The following is a 22885-nucleotide window of genomic DNA, read 5'->3' as shown; positions in this document are numbered from 1 at the left end:
GTGCTTTGTGGATACTGGTTAAGCAGAACTCGGGCTAGTCTGAGCCTCGACTTGTGGTAGGAGACATACCCAAGTGCGTGATGAGCCACGCCTTACCAGCCTCTCTTGATAGGAATTCAGTGCATGTCAGGTGGGAGCATCAACGGGAGTGGATACCATGGAAATTATTCTTATTGAGAATTATTATGCACATTGACATAAGCTGCCCAATTTCTTTTCCTTGAACCTATTTTGAAATGGATGTGCTTGTGTTCCCCACCTCCATATCCTGACCATGGGTCCAGAAGGACCACCAAACGGGAGTGGAGTGGGGTAGAGGGAGACCCACTTGGGTCTGTATCCTTTTGACCATAAGTTCTCAGGAATGGATGTTCTCTCTCTCTCTGTGTGTGTGTGTGTGTGTGCACGCGCGCACACGCGCGCATGCAATGCTCAAGCCACAGAACCATGTCAGATCAGAGATGTGTAGCTACTGCTTTGCAGCTTCCTAAATGTATCTGAGAATTCTTAACACTCACTGGAAATTTGAATCAACTTTAAAAAAGGAATTTATGCCATCGGTAGGACTCCAAACGAGTCGAGTGAAGGCGTCACGAAATCAAATGGAGATGTCATGTTGGAAGTCCCACTTGCCCAAGGACACGGAGATTCGAGCAGAGGTGTGTTGGCTGGTACAGGATTTGGTCAGTGTACTCTTCCAGAAGTCTCTTCACACAGAGCTGCTGGCTGCTTTGCATGTGGTTAGACACTCAAGCAGGAAGGAAAAGAAAATGGAAGAATCAATGCTGGACAGTTTCTGTTGTGGAAAAAGACCATCAAAGCATTTTTGTTTGATTGTGTTGCGGAGTCGTTTCTGCAATTCCCACTGCTGGTTTGGCAAGTTTGGAGCCTGAGGGCATGTGAGGCTGTGGGGTAAGTGGAGAGGAGCTGAGGTTGAAGGTGTCAAAGACAGAAGAGCACCACAGATGTTCGGTGGGGGGGGGTGGGGGTGGGCGGGGTCGGGAGGCTCGCTCCTTCACTCACCTCACATCTCAGTGGGGTGGAGCCCTCTGTCCTTAGTCCTTCAAGCCTGGGGACACCAGAACTGGTCTTCAGACGGACCTCCCCACACGCCAACTGCCCACTTCTGGTCCACCTCCTACCTTGTGCAGTTGCCTGCGCTGGGGTATAAGCTTTTTAGTCCGTGCTGTATCCGGTGGGGGTGGAGAGCAGCCTAAGCTAGTCAACGTCCTCGTAGACATATCTTCCATTTATGAAGTTCCCACTCAATTGTCCTTTTTACGCTAGTGTAACCCCACTGGCTCTCACTTCTTGCCCCTCGCTACTTTTCACCACTCTGTCCTTGGGCCCACCCATGGTCCCCGCAGGTTCCTGGTTGGGGGTGAGGATCTCAAGTGGTCGCTCGGAGCCTACCTGAGCAGGCTTGGCGAGGTGTCCTCATGATGGAGCTGTGGCATCAGCCCCACTCAGAGCAGCCTGACCCCGAACCCTGGGGCATCACCTCCTTCTCCTCCTGGCACCTTCTAGAAACACACTTTGAGATCCCCAGAACACTCGTGGGAACACTTGTCATCTTATTTTCCAAATGATCATTAGTAGTGCCCATGATTTACGGAGATAGTCTTAAATGAGCTTTGCCAATTCAAGATTTATTGATACATGTGTGCCACTTTTTTGACTCGTGTGTGTGTGTGTGTGTGTGTATATATACATTTGTGTCGAATGATCCTGATCATAAATTAAAATGCGGAGACATTAAAATTGAAGAGAGTGCTATAGAAACACCCCCAAATCATCAAGCACGCTCAGTCAGCTGATGCTCAGATGCCAGACACGCTGGAGGAATTTATCCAGTGACACATGCAATCGAAGTAAAATATTGTGCTTTACAAGAACATATCATTAAAATGAAAACTAGCAGCATATCAGGAGTCTGGCCATGTAACCAAGACAACAAAGATGGGGAAGGATGAAAGACTTGGTGTACCCGAGGAAGAGGGAGGAGCAGAGGCAAGACAAGGATGGTGGGGGGGGGGCGCCCAGCAGCAAATGGCCTTGTATTGCCAGGCTCACATCTGATAGGACCCGCATCAGAGAAGAGCCTCTTTCTGTCCTTAGCGGTGAAGGCTCTGGGTCAGAGGAGGAGCAGGGGAGGTCTTTGTCACCTGAAATCACTGCCCTATCTCTGCCGACTTTGATGGGGTCAGCAGCGGCAGCTGGACCGACTCCAGACCCACCGGCTGGAGCTCTGATCGGCGTGTCTGTGTAGAGTTCCTAATTGTTGGCCAGTGACTTCTGGGAATGTGGCCGCGTGGCCAGCCCCTTGGGGGGTCACAGTGTTTCTCCCCCACAGCTTTGGCGTCTCATAGCGACATTCACGGGGACTTTTGAAATAGCTGTCTCAAGTCTACCGTCGTCACTCCATGGCTTCCATCCTGGCCCAGGTGATGCGGGGGATTAGTTATCAATTGTGGTGCAACAGATCACCCCCAAATGTAGAGTCTTAAACAAAATGACATTTATTATCCCATGGTTTCTTTGGTCAGGAATCCGGGCATGGGCCAAGCTGGGTTCTGGTTCGGGGTTACCGACGGACCACAGCCAAGATGTCATCTGGGGCTGGAATGGGGGATGATCCTCTTCGGGAACTATTCCCGTGGCCGTGGGCAGCCTCAGGTCCTCGCTGGACACCCCACGTGGGCCTCTCCATGATGGCCACTCCCACCACACGGCAGCCGAGAGAGGGACAAGGGAAGAGGAGCAAGCTGAAAGCCACGGTCCCTTTGGAACCTCATTTCAGAAGTAGCATCTCATTGTCTTGGCTGTATTCTATTCCTTAGAACTGTTGGTCACGTGGCCCAGCCCACCTGCAGGACGAGGGGCTTCTAACCTCCACAAGGGTCTGAATACCAGGAGGCAGGGTGCCTGGGGCCCCTTTTAGACGCTGCTCATCACACTAGAGCTCTGTGTCTGGGCCCTCAAGGGCACCTGAGCCAATACTCTTAAACTTGCCGTTAACTGCTAGTAGCGTGAGAAAGAGCACAACACGGCTCAGGGGCAGATGTGGACAGAGCACCGAATCCGGCTTCCTGCTCCCCAGGGTTTGATCATGCAGACCTGTCAGAGAATCTAGGGGCGAAACAGAAAGAGGCCGTGAGGCCTGCCATGCCCAGGGCCAGAGGCTGAGGAACCATCCCTTAGCAGGAGGCCTGGGAGCTCAGAGAGGCAGTCCCAGGTGCTCAGTTAATTTTAGGGCAATGGTGATGTGATGGTTTATGATGGTGGGTGAGGGACATAGGTCAAGTCAGTAACTGCGGAGAGCTTTGCGCGGCCTTGGAGAATCTGTGGCTCTTGGCTTTGCCTCCATTGCAAATCATCTCCTTCCTTAGGAAGGGGTTACTTTCCTAGTGGTGGATCTGGCAGGAAAGAGCACGGGAAGGGAACTGTAGGGATTGAATGCCCAGTAAGTACAGGCACTGTTCTGGGTTTTTTCCATGCATAATCCTCAGCATTTCCTTTGGGGTACATTCTACAACCTCTGTTTTATACCTTCGACCAGAGACTGACTAACTTCCCCGAGGTCACATGATTTGATCTAAGGTCGCCCTTTGACTCGTGTATAGGCTCGAGTCCGGGGCTCTGCTGAGGTTGTGCTCTCAGGCTGTGGGTTAAGGTCACCTCCACACCCGTGAGAGGAGGTGGTCACCTGTCCTCCCACACCTGGCTCGTGTGCCTTGGCCAGAAACTCCCTTTCATTCCCTCTGCCCCTGTGCTGGCTCAGGACCCTGTGCTCAAGCCTGGATGGCTATAACTGATTGCCCATCTCTAGGAGCTCCTCTCTTTAATTGTCCTGTGAATTTTGCCAGATTCATCTATCCAAAGCAACTCCAATCCTATGTTTCCTAGGTTAAAAAAAAAAAGAAGAAGAAGAAGAATAGTCACTGATCCCGGCTTCCACGGTCCCTGCCTGTCGCCCTGCGTGGAAATGGCCCGAGCCACACTCTCCTCCCGCTCAGCCCTTCAGCCCTGGCCCCGCACAGGGTCCTGGGGGGCCCTGGCTAATTTTAAATACTGAAGAAGAGGCTCCCACCTGAGAAACAATGGGATTCCCACCTACATGGCTGCTCTCCCTCCTCCACGATTTCCCTCTGGAGGAGCCATTATGCCCAAGGCCCATCCTGCGGCAGAGTGGGCGGTGGCCTTGGGGAGGGCTGGAGCTTTTCTGGGAAGCAGACAGACTGTGCTTTTCCACTTGCCACTGACCTGCTGCCTAGGACACAATCAAGCGTTTCTTTGTCTTCAGCTTCTTACCCGCAGGCTCTCTCCCAACAGCCCGCGGGACTATGTGTCATGGTTCTTGATGGTTTTTCCCATTGTAGTTCATCTGGGGTCCCTGTCTTGGCTCATTTGGGAGATGGCTGCTTCTCCTTAGATCCCAGAACTGCTTTGCAAGCTCTGTGGAGCTGAAGATCTAGCTACACCGTCTCCTCACCACTCCTGGCTGTTTGGAGCACCTCTCCCCTCTCCCCACCAATCCAGCCGGCCTTCTTTTTCTCCCCAAATGCCCATCCCCTGAACCTGCGCTTCTGGGCTGTGACCTCAGTCCTGTGCTTGCTTGCTTTTGTCCACTGCCACCTCTCAGCTCTTGCCTGCTGTTCCTGTCATTATGTAGTGTTGTGTACTCACAAACATCATCCTGACCCATTCACCCAAGACCACTGTGAGGCCAATGACACTTGGAACAGCCCTGGCTCCACAGTTTCTTTCTAGATTTGGTGACCTAAGGGGCAGTGACTTGAGGGGTACCCTTTCCCCCAAAGCCACCTCTTGACGCCCATCACCAGGTGGCCTTATCTCCATTATTCACTGCAGAGGCTCAGGACGATGAAGAGTGGGAGCCCATCTAGGTACGGGCCATGTTGCTGGCACAGCTGGGTGGGGACCCAGGTCTACTCTGTTGACCTGCTTTGCCCACATGAGTCACATTAGGAAAAGGGGGCCGGGGCACCTGGGTGGCTCAGTCCGTTAAGCGTCTGCCTTCAGCTCAGGTCATGATCCTGTGGGATTGAATCCCACAATCGAGCTCCCTGCTCTATGGGGAATCTATTTCTCTGCCCCACCCGCACTCATGTTCCCTCTCTCTATCTCTTAAACAAATAAATAAAAACCTTGGGGGGGGGGGTGGAAAGAGGTGCCAAGGAATGGGTCTGAAAACAGTGGGTGTTGGCTCAGGGGTCTCCCCCATTCCATAGGCCCTCCCTTCCTTGAGGCCATTCTCAGGTTGCTAAAACACCTGGCATCCCCAGGGCCTCCCCTGGTCCCAATTTTTCTGGCTTCCAGAAGAATCTTTCAGAAGCCCCTTCTGTCCCCCCCTCCCAAGTCTCCTGAGGAGGCCTTAGAGGCAAGGAGAGCAGAAGGGAAGGAGAACAGGACGGAGAAGGGTTTCCCTTTCGCTCTTGCGAAGAGGACGGCTCATCTTCCTGTTCAACCGCTCCTTCCTTCCCGCCAAGATGTGAGCATGCTGGGGTGAGGGCAGCTGAATCTGAGTGTGTCCCCATTGTTGGACTTGAGATGTCAGAAGGACGCTGAAGCTGCTGTGTGACTTGCTCTCATCACGGCATCCAGAACCTCACCCACGTGCTCCTGCTTTTCAGGTCTTCCCACTGGGAGGCTCAGAGGTCCGTGGGTTTTCAGGCGGAATTATGCCCAAGATCCTATGGGCATCTCATGCTCTTTGTGTTTTTGATAACAGTGAAGATGGTTAGGGAGCTTTGGTTTCTTCTTAAAGATCTGTAAGTGCTTTAATTCTTTAAGTCTCTCTGCTGACTCACCAGTGTTTCCTCCAGGGATCATTCAGTTCTGTCCATTTTCTTCAGCCTCCCCCAAAATATCGTAGCATTTATCCATGGGTTTCTACCAGAAACAGGACTCCTCTATGGGGACGTCTCACGATGGGTGCACAAGTTTTTTGAGAAGTTGTATATAATTATATTTTAAATGTTTCATATTAGCATATGTAAAATGTCTTATTTCATCTTTATGATCACAGTTGTTTTGGGCCTTCTCAGACATACCAGATATGGGAGAGGAAAATGCATTTTTTCTAAAAAGATTTATTTATCCATTTTATTTTTTTAAAGATGTATTCCTTTATTTTAGAGAAAGAGAGAGAGCACGTGCGAGTAGGGGCAGGAGCAGAGGGAGAGACAATCTCAAGCAAACTCCCTGCTGTTTGTGGAGCCCAACCCTGAGGGTCCCATGACCTTCAGATCATGACCTGAGCAGAAATCAAGAGCTGGCCATTTAATAGACTGCAGGTGCCCCAAGATTTATTTGTCCATTTAGAGAGAGAGAGAGAGAGAGAGAGCATGAGCTCAGGGGGGAGGAGCAAGGGAGAGAGAGAATTTCAAGCAGACTCCCTGCTGAACACAGAGCCCCCCATGGGGCTCAATCTCACAACCCTGAGGTCACGACCTGAGCTGAAACCAAGAGTCAGATGCTTAGCTGACTGAGCCACCCAGGAGACCCAGGAAAGCACATTTTAAACTTCACTTACAGAGTGAATCTCTTTTAGATCCCACGAGGTTTTTCAGGCAGAATCAGCTTAGGCCTTGGGTGGACCTGAACTTGCACATCATTGACCTTGACCATGGCAGCTGGGACGCTGGACCCCACCGTAATCTGGGCAGTGTCAAGACCACAGGGATGCTGGTGGTACTGACCAACTCATGCCTCAACTAGGCTGTGGGTTTTCTTCCTCCAACAGGAAGGTCATGGGCTTTGGTGGAAGAGATACGAGTTCATCAAAGGAAGCCAAAGAATCCTTTTCCAAATGGAAGAATCTTTTTCCTAAAAGGATATGTCATGTATCCATTTCATCAGTTTGAGTTTTTACTCAGTCCTGAATAAGCGTGTCTGCCTTCAGCTCAGCTCAGATTGCCCAGAAATCACAGGCAATCAGATATTTCAAACCCCATAGCTGAGAATATCTTCTGAAAACAGTTTATTCTCTCTATAGAAAGGAGTTTATCAATATAGTTGGATCTTTGTCCCAGTGCATCTAAACCTTCCCAGTTAGCCTGCAGGTGCCCAGTATGGTGCTGTCTGAAGGTAACAAATGTATCCAAAGACTGACTGTTGAGGCTTATAGTATCTAGGTGTGTGTAGAACTCTATCTGCTAGCTTAGGCTACGTTACATTGTGGTCAGTAATGACTCCCAAATTTAAGTAGCTTACCACCATACAGGTTATTTCCAGCTCACGTTCATGTGCACCCTGGTTGGGTGGTGGCTGTGCTCCACACGCTGTATTTGGGACGGAGACTGAAGCGCAGTCCCTTTGTCTGGGGACATGCCAGTCTTCCATCAGAAGGAAAAGCGAGAGTTTGACTTCTTCTTTGCCGATTCAGATGCCTTTTATTTCTTTTTGTTGTCTGATGGCTGAGCCTAGGACTTCTAGAACTATGTTGAATAGCAGTGGTGATACTGGACAACCCTGCCGTGTTCCTGACCTTAGCGGAAAAGCTCTCAGTGTCTCCCCATTGAGAATGATATTTGCTGTGGGTTTTTCATAGATGGCTTTGATGATATTTGAGGAATGTACCCTCTATCCCTACCCTTTGAAGAGTTTTGACCAAGAAAGGATGCTGTACTTTGTCAAATGCTTTTTCAGCATCTATTGAGAGCATCATATAGTTCTTGATCTTTCTTTTATTAATGTATTGTATCCCATTACAGATTGTGTATTACACAATCTGTAAATTGATTTACAGATGTTGAACCAACCTTGCAGGGTTGCTGGGGGTGGAGAGAGGGAGAGGGTAGCTGGGTGATGGACACTGGGGAGGGTATGTGCTATGGTGAGGGCTGTGAATTGTGTAAGACTGATGATTCACAGATCTGTACCCCTGAGACAAATAATACATTCTATGTTAATTTAAAAAAAGAAAAAAGAGACAAATGGTAAAACAGCTTTGGGGGAAAAAAAAGAAGAAGAAGGAAAAGTGAGACGGCAGAGCTGATGACTGTGAGAGCTGCCTCTTGGAAGTAGCACCCGTTCCTGCCACTCCCATTTTACTGGTCAAACCAAGGTGAAGGGTGTGGGAAATATACACCTGCCGCAGGAAGAGGCCTGGTGTATATATGTACGGGGAGAGTGGGGGGGGGTGCAGAGAAACTTTTGTCGATAGCACAGTTTACCGTAAAGACTGTTAGTGTGACTGTCAACATTTAGTCAAGAAATATCAACTTGGTCATCTGGAATGTGCTAGATGTTTCTTGACTTAAAGAGCTGTGGTCTCCTCTGGCTTAATATTGGAGAAAACATGTGAGGAATATAGGATATGGCTGATTTCATATCATCAACTCCAGACTTCGTGTTAAGAGATTTTTTAAACTAAATCCTCTACCAGCTGATTTTCTTGTGATTTGCTTTTTCTCCTAAAACCAAAGCTAGAGTTGTTCAGTTCCTTCTATTAGTCATGTTCCGTATGTTTGTATTTCCCTGCATTCAGTTTTCCATAAGAGTGAGGACACTCTTCTACTGAAACCCAAGGATCAGATTGTGCTCAGCCGATGTCTCCGGGGATAATTAAATTACCCAAATTTGTTAAATCATTTCTCTTACCTGCAATTAAATAGAGCTTCCCAAATTAATTTTCCCTAAGTAACTTAACCCCCAAAGATTCCTCCATTCCCCTCCTCTGAACCTGCTTTTCTAATTGTGAATCCCAAGATTCGTTCTGGACATGGGCAGGACCTCTGGCCCCTGAATTCCATTCCTCTGGGCAATGAACCCGATCTGGTTCCCACACTAGCCCCCTACTCCAGGCCAGTTCACGGACCTCCTTATTAGGGCTCCCCACCGACCACTGCTTTCTGGAAAAGAAAGGAGAAGTGTGGAGCTGGACTTCTGAGCGAAGGAAGCCGTCCTGCAGATTGTTTTGAGCAACACTGATTTTTAGCTCTCTAACTTATTTTGTCGACTGCCAATTTTTTGGCTGATATGACTTAAACTTACATCGAACTGATGATGCATGAGAATCATTGAGCATCCATAACTGGGGAAAATGATATGTATTTTCATGACTGAGACCGTGGCAGCCATTGTGAGGACCTTGGCAATCCCAGAAAGCTCTCGAGGAGTTGCCTTTTTGCAAATGTGCTAGGAGGGGTCCTCTCCTCTAATCTCTGGCCAACCTCTCCAACTTCTGTTCCCAGGTAGATAAGACACACACCCACACGGCCATGACTGTCTACCCCCTCCCATACTCACACACACATTCATGTCACAAACACGCACGCGTGCCTCATCCCCACGTGTACCTGTAGGCGTCCGTGCATGCACACTTGGGAGCTAGTCACTTCTCTTTGCACTCAAGCCTGGGGCCACTCCTCCCCTGTGCCGTCCTCTCTGGCTGTGCCCCGCCTCCCTGGTGTTCTCGCTGGGAAATTAGCAGCGCACCCTCTAATCAGTTTACCTCTGACTCGCCCACTTTGGCTTGGAGATGATGACAGAGCGGAGCTATTTAGCTGTCACACGCGCTGACTGTTGCCCAGATGGACAGCGTCTCAAACATCAGAGTGGGTTCTTTCTCCTCCATGTGTGTGGGGAGGTAATGAGTCTCCCAGTTGCTTTTTTAAGTGCTTCTTGCATCTGCCTTTCATTTTAATGCCTCCTGCCTGCTGACCTCGCTTCCCGGCAGCCAGCCTAAGTGTGATTCCCATAATTAGCTTAGCGATAATTTAATCTCTCTACTTTAAATTTGATTGTCTTTGAGGGACTTGGGTCTGGGGACAGGGGAGAGGGGACCTTTGCTTTTGTCTGGACTCTCTCTGTCCCGGGGGCGGGGGGCGGGCAGGAGCGCGGGGGCGTTGCTGGGTTGGGGTGGGGGTGGGGACTGTGATTCTCCTTTCATCCCTCCTCTTGTAAGGGGTTCCCTTTCTTTGTCCCTATTTCTCTTCGGAGTATGAAAGCATGTGAGTGTGGGCACACAAAGCACTTTAGGGTGCCTAGGTGGGGGCCAGCTCCAAAGTGGGAAAATAGGGGCCCCTGGGCGGCACAGCGGGTTAAGCATCTGCCTTTGACTCAGGTCATGATCTTGGGGTCCTGGGATCAAGCCCTGTGTCAGGCTCCCTGCTCTATGGGGAGCCCCTCCCCTGCTTAAGTTCTCTCTTTCTCTCCCAAATGGGTAAATAAAATCTTCTTTTAAAAATGGGAGAACAGGGGCCCCTGGGTGGCTCAGTGGGTTAAAGCCTCTGCCTTCAGCTCAGGTCATGATCCCAGGGTCCTGGCATCGAGCCCCGCATCGGGCTCTCTGCTCAGCAGGGAGTCTGCTTCCATTCCTCTCTCTCTGCCTGCTTCTCTGCCTACTTGTGATCTCTCTCTCTGTGTGTCAAATAAATAAATAAATAAATAATAAAATTTAAAAAAGAAATGGGAGAAGAGTACACTTCCTCAGTGGTGACGGCAGCCATTCTCTTAAGCCAGAGAGAGGTGAGAAGGAGCAAAAGGAGCCACGGAATGCCACCCTGTGCCTCACACCCATTCCTGGGCACCCCTGCAGTCTTCACATCCGGGTCTGTACCTACTTATCTGGGCGTGTATCTGGGGTTACCCATGCCTCTCAGTGGTTGGGAACCAGACCCGCCGGGTACATGAAGTGTTGGAATCGACAGCAGGGAAATCTTAACTGTGTTGGCTGGCAGCACCTCTGACTTTGGACACATTGTTTTATTTGAGCAATGAGTATATTGATACATGTGCCCTCCACCTCTCTTGCGAAAGAGCTGAGGATAATAGGAGTCCCCATCTGTAGAGCATTCTTTGACTCACCAGGAGGGAAAAAAGTAATAAAAATTAGGAAGACGGCGAGGATCATAGGACTTTCTGTGCCTAGTAAACTTCTACAAAGAGTCTTCAAAATCCATGAATCTAAAAGCCCATGTGCACCCAGGCAGGGTGCGTAGAAGGTCTCCGGAGATGGGGTCTCTAGGGAAACCCCAGAGGCTCCAAAGAGGTGCACTAACCAGTCCCTCTGGGATTTACCTGTGCTCACGATCTCTCTGGCAGAACTTCAGAAGCCCAGTGAGGAAGGTGAATGACGTAATTCAGATGAGCCACCCTTGGCCACTCACTGAGCTGGTAGCACGTGTGAGGCCGTCTAATGGGGGACTAGCCAGGGTGAGAAGGGGGCACAGGTAGGGCACACTCAGCTCTGAGCTTGGATTCCCTTCTACCACCTCCGGCAGCCTGGAAACAAGGTCTTTAGCGCTGACTTTTAATTAAAAGTTGAACAGCAGAAAAGAAATCTCATTTTGCCGCTGTAGGATAAATGGTTCACAATCCGAACCGATTTTGTTTCTTCTCCAAATGGACCAGTGCTGTGGGAGTGTGTGCCTGTAGGTGTGATGGGACTCTTGGTCTGACCCCTCTAACACTGCTTTGCTCCCAGGGCTGACCTTGCCTCTCCCTCCTGGGTCCTGCCGTGTGGTCCTAACACCCCCTTCCAGGTGTGCATTCATGCCTTGGGTGACAATTTCTCTTTGTAGCTTTCCCCAGCATCTTTACTTGAAGAGATGCTGTCAGTTCTGGTCTACAAGTTGCTTGTAGAATTTTCCTTCCTTCCATCATGACAATGTTTACGCGGTTTTGGGGCAGAAGAGATTTTATTTCGGTGGTCACCCCAAATTCTCAGGATGTTTTGATTTCCCTGAGAGCCCCTCCTGACATCCCTTTGGCACTTCCCAGGAGAGAATTTACCAGACTCGCAGCCCTTGTTCGCTGGGAGTCGATCTGCTCTAACAGGACTGAATCTGATGCGGGAGTGGCTTCTCACATGCTTGGATGCAAACCTGGCCTTTCTTACGTGACAACATTTATTTACCATCACTACCCATCACCTCGAGCGATGTGATGCAGACTGCCCTTTTCTGCGGCTCCTTCCTTCTCGAAATGCTGCTGTTCATTTGCTATTTAGAAGTGTAGTTCTATTTGAGAATGTGCCAGGTCCATTCACAGTATTTTCATCCTTTTCTCCGCCAGCAAGGTTTGTGGGGGCCCTGACCATTGGTTACAGAAGCAGAAACTAAGGGTCCTCATCCCAGCCCAAGGACCCTCCTGCCACAACCCTGCTGCGATTTGGGGGCCCTATTGAAGAAGCCACTGTGGGCTCTTTGTTCCAGAGAAGGAGGGAAAATCTGTCCCTGAAACTTACTAAAAGACCTCAGGGGAACCAGCCAGCAAAAATCACCAGCTCAGAGAAGCCAGAAAAACAATCTCAGTGCCCCGGAGAGGCATCCTGAGCCGGGGCAGGAATTTAGGTTTGTGCTTGGTGACACATTCTCGTCCTTTTCTGCTACTGACTCACTTTCAGGGATGAGAGCCAATCACCCCCACCCCCGTTGCAGGGTCTCAGTCTTATTTGCAGTAAACAACAGAGGGAAGGCGCTCCAGCCCTCCCCCACCTTCTGTCTGCTGCTGTATTTATAAATACTTAGTCACACAGTGTCCTAGGGAGCTTCACAGGGACAGAAGCCACCACTTCACAGCTAGAATGTTCGTTCCTGCCTGCCACTCACCTCAAACTAAGAATTGGTATCTGTGGACTCACCCGAGAGCCCCAGCTCACGCAGCCTACTGTCCACCACCAACCCCGACCACCTCCCGCACCTGTTTCTCTTCTATGAGTTGAGGGAAGGACCCCCTGTGCCCACCACCTACGTGATGGGACCAGCAGTGACGGGACCAGCAGTGACGTCTCCTTTCCAGCCTGTCAAAGTGATGCTTCCCAGAGCACTGGGAGGCCCTGGGGCAGTTCTGTAAGATGAGATCATTGGTGCTAAACTTGTCTTTGCTGACAGCCTGGAACTGGGTTCCAGGGTTCCTGGCAGACTTGGGAGGGAGTCGGCTGGGGGTGAGCCCCACGGGGGCCCCAGCTTCTGCCATCACTGCTGTCTCTTGACAAGGCTTCCTTCTCCTCTGTCTGTTCTCCCTTCCCATTTTGACTTCCCAGCTTCCCTGTTCTAAAGATTGCCTCTGTGCCCACCACCCCACCTAGTTCCTGGAGGTTTAAAGGGCCGGTATAAAGCCAGGTTGGAAATCTTAAAAAAAAAAAAAAAAAAAAAAAAAAAAAAAAAAAGGTCAGGGTGACATCCAGGTGGCTCAGTGCGTTAAGTATCTGACCCTTGATTTCAGCTCAGGTCATGATCTCAGGGTCGTGAGATGGAGCCCCGTGTTGGGCTCCTGCTCAGTGGGGAGCCTGCTTCTTGAGATTCTCTCTCTCACTCCCTCTCCCCCTGCCCCTTATTATACTCTCTCTCTCAAATAAATAAATAAATATAAAAAAAAAAGAAAAAGAAAGAAAGAAAGAAAGAAAGAAAGAAAGAAAGAAAGAAAAGAAAAAAGCCAGGTTGGAGGACGTGCCCAGCATCCGTCTCTCCTTGCGCATGGACAGTTGCCTTGCATCGCAGGACACTGGTGTTCTGTGCTGTGCAAGTCTCCCTGCAGGGAGGGGGTGAAGTGGGGTCCCAGTGCCTGAAAGAGCCCCTCTCCTCTTCACATTCCCGTGTGTCTGCGGACAAATGAGTCTAGTGCTCGAAGGGTCCCAGGAATTCAGAACGAGACGTGGGAATCCCGTCAGGAGCCAGGGTCCTCTGACACTGAAGGAGAGGGCTTTCCTGGCCAGGGAGCTGGGCCAGGGTGAGCCACTGAAGTAGTGGGGAGGGGGTAGACGAGCTTCCCCACTGCAAGGACAAGTCCACGGTGGAGGAATGAGGGGAAGGAGCCCCAGGAACCTCCCCAGGGACCAGCCACGAGTATATGAGTATATGAGTCTCCTATTGCTGCTGTAACAGATTGCCACAAGCTTAGGGACTTAAAACAACATGGATTATTTTCTTACAGGTCAGTAGGTTAGAAGTCTGATGTAGGTTTCACTGGGCTAAAATCACAGTGTCTGACAGCGGCGTTCTTTTCTGGAGCTTCTCAGGGAGAATCAGTCTCCTTGCCTTTCCAGCTTCCCAGAGGCTGCCCATGTTCCTTGGTTCAGGACCCTTTTCCCCTATTTTGAAAGCTAGCAACATTGCCTCTCTGTAGTCTTATCTCCTTCTAGCCACAGCTGAGAAAGACTTTCTGCTTTAAGGACACATGTGATCCGATCAGGCTTACCTGCCTCAGCAGCAGCGAAAGCTGACTCCCCTGCAAAATCACTGCTTTGTCAGTCAGGGCTGGGGAGGGAAAAGTGAGCAGCTACTACATGTTGGGCCCTTTGCTACCGAAACCTTACCCGTGGAAGTCTAGGGCCCTCACAACAGCCCTGTGTGGTAAATGTGTTTGCTCCAGGTTTTCTCATGAGGAGACTTAGATCCAGACCCCAGAACCCACACCCTTGTGTTTCCTCTCCTTTTGTGGATGCACAAGATTTGGGGTACATGTGCCCATGCATATTTTAGAAATTGATTTGGTGTCCTCACTAAGAATTGTGAGGTCAGGGTGCGGCTGGGGGAGGCGGAGAGTTTGAGGCTCCAGAGAGGAAAACATGGTCTTTGATCTTGGGTGTCTCTCCTTGCTGGAAGCTTCTGAGACTTTCAGGGCCTGTGTTCTGAGCCTCAGCGAGAGTGGGCCTTTTTCTCGCTGCCTGTTGAAATCCCTGGACTCTCACCACAAGCTTCTGTACTTACAGAACTGATCTCAATTGGGCTTGTGAAAAGGAACAGCTGAAGTGTTATATAATTCCCTTTCAAATGTGTGTGTAACAGTATGTGTATAAATATAGTGCGTGTATATGTGTGTGGGGGGAGGGGTTTGTTCCTGGAAAAGCCGAGGAGGACCTGCTTGCCATTTCTGATGACTTGTTCTAACGTATTCCTCTGCCTGTCTTCTTATTCCGTTTTCCTCTCCATGCTTCTGCAGGAAGAGGGAGAGAAGGCTCAGTGCCAACGGCAGTCATGGTAAGGGATGTTAGGAACACTGTCCGGGCTTCTGCCTGCCTCTTCCACTTTGTCAGCACACAGCACAGACCTCCCCATCTGACCTCAGCTCTTGGACTGTTGAGATGAGAAATTTTGCCTTCAGGTTTCCAGGGATCAAATGTACAAATAAATAAGACGAATTAGGAAAAGTCACCTGTGCAGAATATGGACGGCATGTGTATAAACATCAATTTGCAAAGAATAAAGGGGGATGATTTCTAAACAGAGTCTTCTAAAGGCGAATTATATTTTAAATTCCCAACAGTGCTCTGTATATGTGTTTTAGTCAGTTGCAGCTTTGACCATGTGAGTGTAAAGATTTTTCTATCTCTGGTGTGATCACCTTAAACTTATCTTAGGCCCAGTGGATAGCAGACTAGAGTTGGGGGTGAGTGTTTTCCAGAGAGTGAACAGCTAGGAGGGGCTCTTCCAGCTCATGGACACCAGGACAGATGTGGGGGGAGCAGATGCAGGTAGATACCCAGCCCAGGGAAGCAGTCAAAGAGACAGGTGGAGTCTGGGTATAAGCGTGTGTGCCAGTATGTGAGAGCTCCAAGTAATTGCTTCTGATGGTACCTGCTGCCTTCGGGGGACAGGTGTTTCATTAAGTTGGAGAGATCTGGAGCACTCTGACTATGCCGTGGTGGGATCTTGGCATTCCAAAGTGACCAAGCAAGGTTCCAGCTGCCAAGAGGCTGGTTTTCTCAGCAGTGCGGTTATCCAAGGATAGCGTATTTTGCCACTTGGATGCCACGGTCCTGAATAATGTGGTTATTTAAAGTATTAGAAAGGAGGAAACAGGGTCCTGCCACACCACCTAGAGCGTGTTCTCTTGGGCCATCACAGGAAGGGACTGGAAGTCTGGATCCCTGGTTCCCCACTTTTTCCTTCGTGATCATGGCCAATTACTTTATCTTCCCTGCATGTTACTTCCCAACTCCCCCCCCCCACCCCCCGCCCCTCTGTTGCAGACCAGAAAACAGACTGGGGATGTCCTTGCTGAGAGCAGCCTGGGTGGGAGTGGTTTTCAGAGCCTGGGCTTGGTGGGTCACGTGGACTGAAGCAGGCCTGTAACAAGCCCGAGGTCTTTTGCGTGACCCCTGCAGGAGGACAGCAAGTGACACCGGCCTCAGGTGGAAGAGCCCTGAGCGCTCATCTAATGGGTCAATTTGGCCACCAGAGCGCGGGACTGACTCAGCTCTGGAGGAATAATGCAAGCCCCAGGTGCTCCCCACTGGAGGTCAGGCAGCCTCCCATCTGTTTGGGCCCCAAGACCAGCCACTCTGCAAAGCAGTGGGGTGACTCCCAGGAAGGGGGCTGAGAGCGCCTTCTCTTGCCTAGTTATTTGCTGAATCAGGAGACAAGTGGGCAGGCAGGAAAATCCAGGCCCGGGGGATCTCAACCCCTCTCCCCACCGATAACTTCTCAGCCTGTCTTGAAGCTTTTCCAGGTGTGAAACAAGTAGTGCGTAGCTGTTTAGAGAGTCGCTAATGGTCCTGATGGCTGGTGACGAGACGGCGACAGTGCATGTCTCCCGGAGCGGTTCAGAAACATTTCAGCCTGGGAGCTTCCCCCAGCAGAAGTCTCCTGCCAGCTGCCCACAAAGCCAAGAATCTGTGAAGCGGCAGCCGCGTCTGGGGTCATTCTTGTTTGGGCTTCTTGATGAATGGTTCGGCCATTGGACTTTAAACCGCTAGACCACGGAGGGAAACTTAGGAAGTATTCTAAAAATTTACAAAAGAGGGACAGGGAGAGAGCAGGGAAAGGAAAAGATAGGAGAGACAGAAGCAGAGCCAGGTTCCCCACGGGAGGGGGTGTGCCTAGAGAAGATTGCTGTTGGGGTGCCGTTCCTGTCTTGCTGCCAACTTTACCCACATCTGTGCTCCTCGGTTCGTGTGGGGGAACCCACTGGGGACTTAGCCAGCCCTGCTCTGGCCAACAGTGATCTCATGCTTGCCAAGTGCAGGCCCTGCTCTGGGTCGTGGGGCTCTATTAATCCAATCAATTCTCCCACCTGCTCTACAAAGTAGAGATGCTTGCGATTGCCAAGAACACTTGAGGAAAGCCGGGACCAAGACTGTGTGATTAGAGCCGTGGAGGCAGGATCCGCAAAGCAGGGGCTGGCTCTAAGCCCATGCCGTTTGGTCTCCGGCTGGACAGTGTGATCACTTGCAATGCCCGAGGGAAGCCTGCGGTGTCTGGGATGTCAGAGCTCCCCTTCTCCCCTTCGGGCTAAAGCGGCCCCATGCCCGGGCTTGCATTTTCTTTGCCCTAAGATTGTTGGTGGCCAGGCAGTGATGGATGGTTCCTCCCTGCCTGTCTGGGTGATGGCTTCTTTCTCCCCGGGAGAGAAGAAAGGCCAAGCGGTTTCCACTTGCTGACATCCTGAGTTTCCTGGGTTGTGGCTAGGCCTCCTGTGGCCCCTGTGGACCCCGAGAACTGTGGCCTGGTGTGGCTTCTGTGCTTTCTGTGCCCTTAGAAGCGGATGCTCTGTCTATAAACCGGCATCTCTGCCTCCCTAGCCTCTTCTCCTCTTTTTCCAAAAATGTACTTTTCAAAAGCAGCAGATGGGTCTACGTATGATCTTCCAACCCCACCCCCCAGCTCTGCAGGGAGAGGCTTTCTTCTCTTGGTCTTTTTGCTTTCCTTCCTTCCCCTCAAACCTTCTGCCCACGGCCCTGCCAAGTGTGTGATCACGCTTTGCTCATTTGGGCTCATGCAGCCTGGGCTGACACTCCTGGTCCCCGTGGCCCTGGAGGGAGGAAGAAGGGCTTTTCTGTGAATGCGAGGGGCAGCTGCATGTCCTCAGAAACTCTCCTGTCCAGAGAAGTAGAGAAGTTCTGCATGGTGTTACTGTGGAACTATATTTTCTCCGTAAAGAAAACGTTGCCGTTATTTGGGTGGGGAAGAGGCTTTAGGTGGCTTCGCGCCAGTCCGGGGACCAAGATCCCTTTTTTCTGAAGCTTCAGTCATCATTCCGCAAAGGTTTTGAAGCTTTTTAGGCAGAGAAGTCATTCTTCAAGTAAGACCTTATATGGAAGCCAGACATAAAACTGATACAAATCAGGTCAAGTTGACGTTGACGGTTGGGGGAAGTGAAGGGGGGGGTGTGGTTCCAGAGCTTCCCTCTCTGTCTTCCTGATGCCCCCCCCAAGATCCTAGGGCACCCCGTGGAGCTCAGGGAGTCGCACCTTACACATTTGCTTTATGGGTGGTCTAGACTGAATCATGAAGTCATCCTGGTGTATGAGCTGTGTGTCTTGGATTGTTGGAGGGAGGCCTGGGGAATGCAGGCTCGTGTAAAGGAGTGGGAGAGAGAAAGCACCTTCCACTTCCTTTGCGCTCTCCCAGTGGATGGCTGCTGCCCCCTCCCCGGGACAGTGTCAGACCTGACGTGATGGTCCTTAAAGGGAAGCCAGCCCCCAAGAAATGTGTTGAGTATGATGATGCATCTTCTCTCTTAGCCAAGTATCTCAGAGCTATGAAGAAAACAGCTTCTGGTGAGCCCCCTTTGTCTTTAGGATGAGCTGTTTCCAGCTGAGAAACAGCCTTGAAGGTAGCTGCCAACCCAGGGTTTAACCTGCTGAGAAGAGCGCTGACTCGTGGTGGTTTTCTTTTTGGTACTCAGTAATGGTTGTGTGGGCCAAGGTCACCTGCCTCACTATATAGCTGCCAATACTTAGAGAACGGTCCTAACATTTGAATCACAGGTTACAATTCGCAAAGCCCTCTTCTATGTTGCCACACTTAAATGGCACACCCCACCTGCAAAGCAGGTGTCCCGATTCCGGTTTTATGGCTAAGGAATCAGTTTGACGAGGTTACCTGACTCAAGCCAGGCCACGGAAGTAGCCCATGGCCAGGTGCGCAGGTTCCCACCCAACAAGCAAATCTCGGATCCCGAGTCCAATGCCATTGTCACTTTTCCACAGGTGTTCTCAGCTGTCCCATCTGGCAGCTCAGGTTGGGAGAGGAGCAAGATGAGGGGAGGCCCTTAATACCAGCGGGCTCTCTGCAGCCCCCTCCGAATCTCCCACAATCCCCCTGCTCGCCTCACCCTCCTCCCATGGCGAGATAGCGTGGGGCTCTTGTAGCTCATATTCCCATTGTTATTTTTTGCATCTCAGCACCACGTGTATGGCTATTTTTATCCTGTACTAGAAACTATTAAGAGGGGGAGAGATGTTAATTGGCATTATTACAGCAAACCGGGTCCTAGTAACATTGCAATTCAGAGGTAAGCTCTCCACTCCCCTCCCCTGCCTCTCAGGCGAAGGTAAGGATTTTGTTCATTTGGCTGCCAGCCAGCACAGGTTCCTCGGGCTGGTGCGAGGACCGGGGTGTGTGGGGGGGGCGGTAAAGAAGTATTCAGGACTGACCTGTCCTGGACCTGCAGCCGGGCCTCCACTCCACAGTGCGCTTCTGAGGGAAGGATGTGGGGGTGGGGGTGCCGCGATGAAATTGGTTCTGTTTGATCCACCGAAGCTAGACTGAAGGGTGAGTGTGTCTGCTCAGGGAGCTCTCCTGGGGTGCAGCTTGCAGGGTCTTTGTGAGAGAATCTGGGGCATTTGTATTCATGGCCCAGCTGAAAGCGAGAGATAGCAGCCCTCGCAGTGCAGTCCCCATCCTGCCCTCCTAAGCCAGAGCGCAGAATGAGCAGATTAGCAAATAATAGCGATGAAAGTCAGTCAAGTTTGGAAGTTTGGCTTCACTTCCAGAAGGAGGAAGAGGAAGGGATTCGATGAACCGGTAGTCTGCTGGCTCCCTGGGTTCAGATCCTGACAGTTTTCCTTCCCAGCCCTGGGACTTCCAGTGAGAGTCTCATCCTCTCTGGCCTCAGCTTCCACATCTGCAAAATGGAGCCAGTGTGTCTGACCCTCAGGGCTGTCATCGGGATGAAAGCACATTGCCCACAACATGCAGTAAGCATTTGGAAAAGTGAAGCTTTTATGGTGAGATTTTTCTCACGTGCCCAGAGACTCTTGAGGGCCAAGTGTGCCAGAAGCAGCAGGAGATGGAAAAATCCAGATTCCAGCCTGGTGCTGTCTGCTGACTGCTTGGACCCAACCCATAGCCTATCATGTCTTCCAGAGCCTCTCAGTGCCTCTTCCCTATCCCTGCTCAGCTTGTTTTCACGGCACCCTAACACTCTTTTATAATGCGATTGTTTTTTAGAAGTTATTGTAGCCATATATATTGTTTGTGGAGGATATGGAAAAAGAATAAATGAGAAAACGAAAATCACTGCAAATCCTACTACCTTCAGAAAATTATCATTTTTGTTTTGATACACATGCACGCTTGCCCACACTAGTGCAGGGGAAGGGCAGAAGGAGAGGGAGAGAGAGAATCTCAAGCAGGTTCCACGCTCAGCACAGAGACCTACAGAGAGCTCAGTCCCACCACCCTGAGGTCATGTCCTGAGCCAAAATCCGGAGTCAGATGCTCAACCGATTGACTCAGACACCACACCTTCAGAGAATTATTATTGACACTTGAGTATATTCCTCTGTGTCTTTTTTTCTATAAATATGTACTTTAGGGGCGTCTGGGTGGCTCAGTTGGTTAAGCATCTGCCTTTGGCTCAGGTCATGATCCTACTGCCCCCCCCCCCTGCTAGTATGCTCTCCCTCTCTCAAATAAAATCTTTTTAAAAAAATAAATATGTACTTTAAATATATATAAAATTGAAGTAATATAATATACATACTATATATATTTTTTATAGCATGTCTTTTTCTTACATTTCTTTGTGAACATATTCCCATGTGATTAGATATCCTTCAAATGTGATTTCTAAAGACAGCCTAGTGTTTCATAATGCAATTCCTGCTCTTCTGTTCTTTATCTTTAAGCTTTCTGGTTTTCTTTGTAATGCTTTTACTTCCTGTTTCCTTTTTATCTGTTAATTTTTGCTTTATGGATTGGATTTTCTCTGCTTTCCCTCCCCCTGGTGATTTAGAAAGCATTCATCCCATTTAAACTTAATAGTGATCACACTTAAGTTTTTGAAAGCGTATCTAAACCCATAAGCATCAAAGTTGAGAATTAAGCAGAACAGGTTTATGGCCTTCCCTTCCCTAATTTCCCCATTTGGGGTACTCTATGCTAGGTTTTTTTAAAGATCCATGCTAATATTTTTTATACTATGATCATTTCAATATTCCTTCATCCCTTTTAAATGTTGTTGGGCATTGCTGCTATTCTACAGTTAAAATCGCACTCAGCACTCAGTCAGCTCGAATAGCTTGTTCTTGTTACTCTTTCTCTGACCCTGGATACCCCCCACCTGTGGGTTCTTGATTTTGCTCTGTGTCTTAGTGGATCAGCATTTGCTTTTAAGACTCTTCTTTTGGCCAGGAAGGGAGTACTGGTAATGCAATTTATTTAACCCTTGAGTGTTTAAGAGTGTCATTCTATTGACACTATTGATAGAACAACTTGACTATTTCCCTTTTCTCAAAATTGTTGAAATTTTTCCATTGTCTCTGAGCAGTGAATGTAGGAGAGAAACCCCAGACCAGTTGGGTTTTGATTCTTTCATAGGGTTTCTTTTCCTTTTCCCCGTTTGAGGTTTCTAGAATTTTCTCTAGATATCAAAAAAGTATAGGTATACATGTTCATTTAATTTCTTTTGCGTTGCATTTAAATATGCTCATTTAGGGGCGCCTGGGTGGCTCAATGGGTTAAAGCCTCTGACTTTGGTTCAGGTCGTGATCCCAGAATCTTGGGATCAAGCCCCAAATCGGGCTCTCTGCTCAGCAGGGAGTCTGCTTTCCTTCCTCTCTCTCTCTGCCTGCCTTTCTGCCTACTTGTGATCTTTGTCTGTCAAATAAATAAACAAAATCTTAAAAAAAATGCTCGTTTAATCTGCAGCCTCAAGTTTTCAATTCGGGAGTGATAACGGGGCTGGTGAATGTGGTGATGACAATTCTGTTCTGGGCTGTTCTCTTCTTGAACGATTTCTTCTACCCATGTGTTGGGTCCCCTGGTTTTGTTGTCTATGCCTCTCTTTTGGCATCACTATCATTCAAGTCCTGGGAAAGCTTTTCAAGTGTATCTTTACATCTTAAGTTAATTTCTTGCCATACGCTTTCTGCTGCTAACTGGTTTCCGTGAGGTTTTCACTGCCATCATCCCCATAAACTTCCCTGACTCCATGGCCCTCCGTTTTGATCAGCGGTGGAGGACGAACTAGGGTTGATGTCTGGGTCTGGTCCCGGTCGTTCTTTACATATAGCCTACTGTTTTGGGGAGCCTGGCTGCGTAGTTGCAGAAAAGACCACGGGGACGCCAAAGCACGTAATAGTTACTCTGTGCTCTTTGAAAGGGAAAGTTCATTGGCTCTTGCTATAGATACTATTTAGTCTGATTTTTTTCAGACAAAAGTCTTCTGGAATCATCCTAAGAAACAAATAAGAAAAATTTCCCAACATTCCCTTTCTCTTTTTCATTACATTAAATCTATCTCATAGAAGGATATTTTGTGTGGGCCTTCATCTTTTTATTTTTATTTTCTGGACCTCTAATATCCATTTTGCCCTCAGTCCCTCTTGCCAGCTGGCAGCTTCACCTCCAGCTGTTCTCACCTGACGTGGTTACCGCCTTGGGAAAACCCTCCCTGGGGTTCTTTGGCACCTGTGGCTCTGGGAAAGCTGCAACTCTGTCCTTCCAGGGACGGCCCGCATGGAGGCGGGCAACATGGCTAGTGTGTTCCATGTGGCTGTTTTTGAAAGCATTCAGAGAATTTATGATCTGAATTCTTGTTATGTTGTACCTGAACTGTCCATGGCCATATGCGTTCGTTCCTGCCATGGGTTTCTACCTAGTAATTCCCACACCTGGACTTCCAGAAGCAGAAGGTGAGAATGTCTACCTGCAGAAGCCGCGTATGTCTGCTGCCCTCCTGCGTGAAC

The 22885-nt window shown here is 49.6% G+C and overlaps 1 protein-coding gene across 2 annotated transcripts in view; it reads left to right on the top strand.

Moving 5' to 3' along the window:
• PLXNA4 (plexin A4) overlaps positions 1-22885 on the top strand; it is a 416899-nt gene that overhangs the window by 85643 nt on the left and 308371 nt on the right. The window contains exon 4 of one of the 2 annotated variants that reach the window (XM_045062996.1): positions 3907-6328. The exons of the other annotated variant lie outside the window; for it this stretch is intronic. Within the exon in view, the coding sequence (XP_044918931.1) occupies positions 3907-3945 (39 nt within the window). The 3' untranslated portion in view covers positions 3946-6328. Of the gene's footprint in view, positions 1-3906; positions 6329-22885 lie in introns of those variants that run through there. 2 annotated transcript variants of the gene reach the window in all.

The sequence above is a fragment of the Mustela putorius genome, unplaced genomic scaffold (genome assembly GCF_011764305.1).
Source record: "Mustela putorius furo isolate JIRA1106 unplaced genomic scaffold, ASM1176430v1.1 tig00003845_pilon_pilon_pilon, whole genome shotgun sequence".
NCBI lineage: Eukaryota > Metazoa > Chordata > Mammalia > Carnivora > Mustelidae > Mustela > Mustela putorius.
This window is presented reverse-complemented; position numbering and strand designations above follow the sequence as displayed.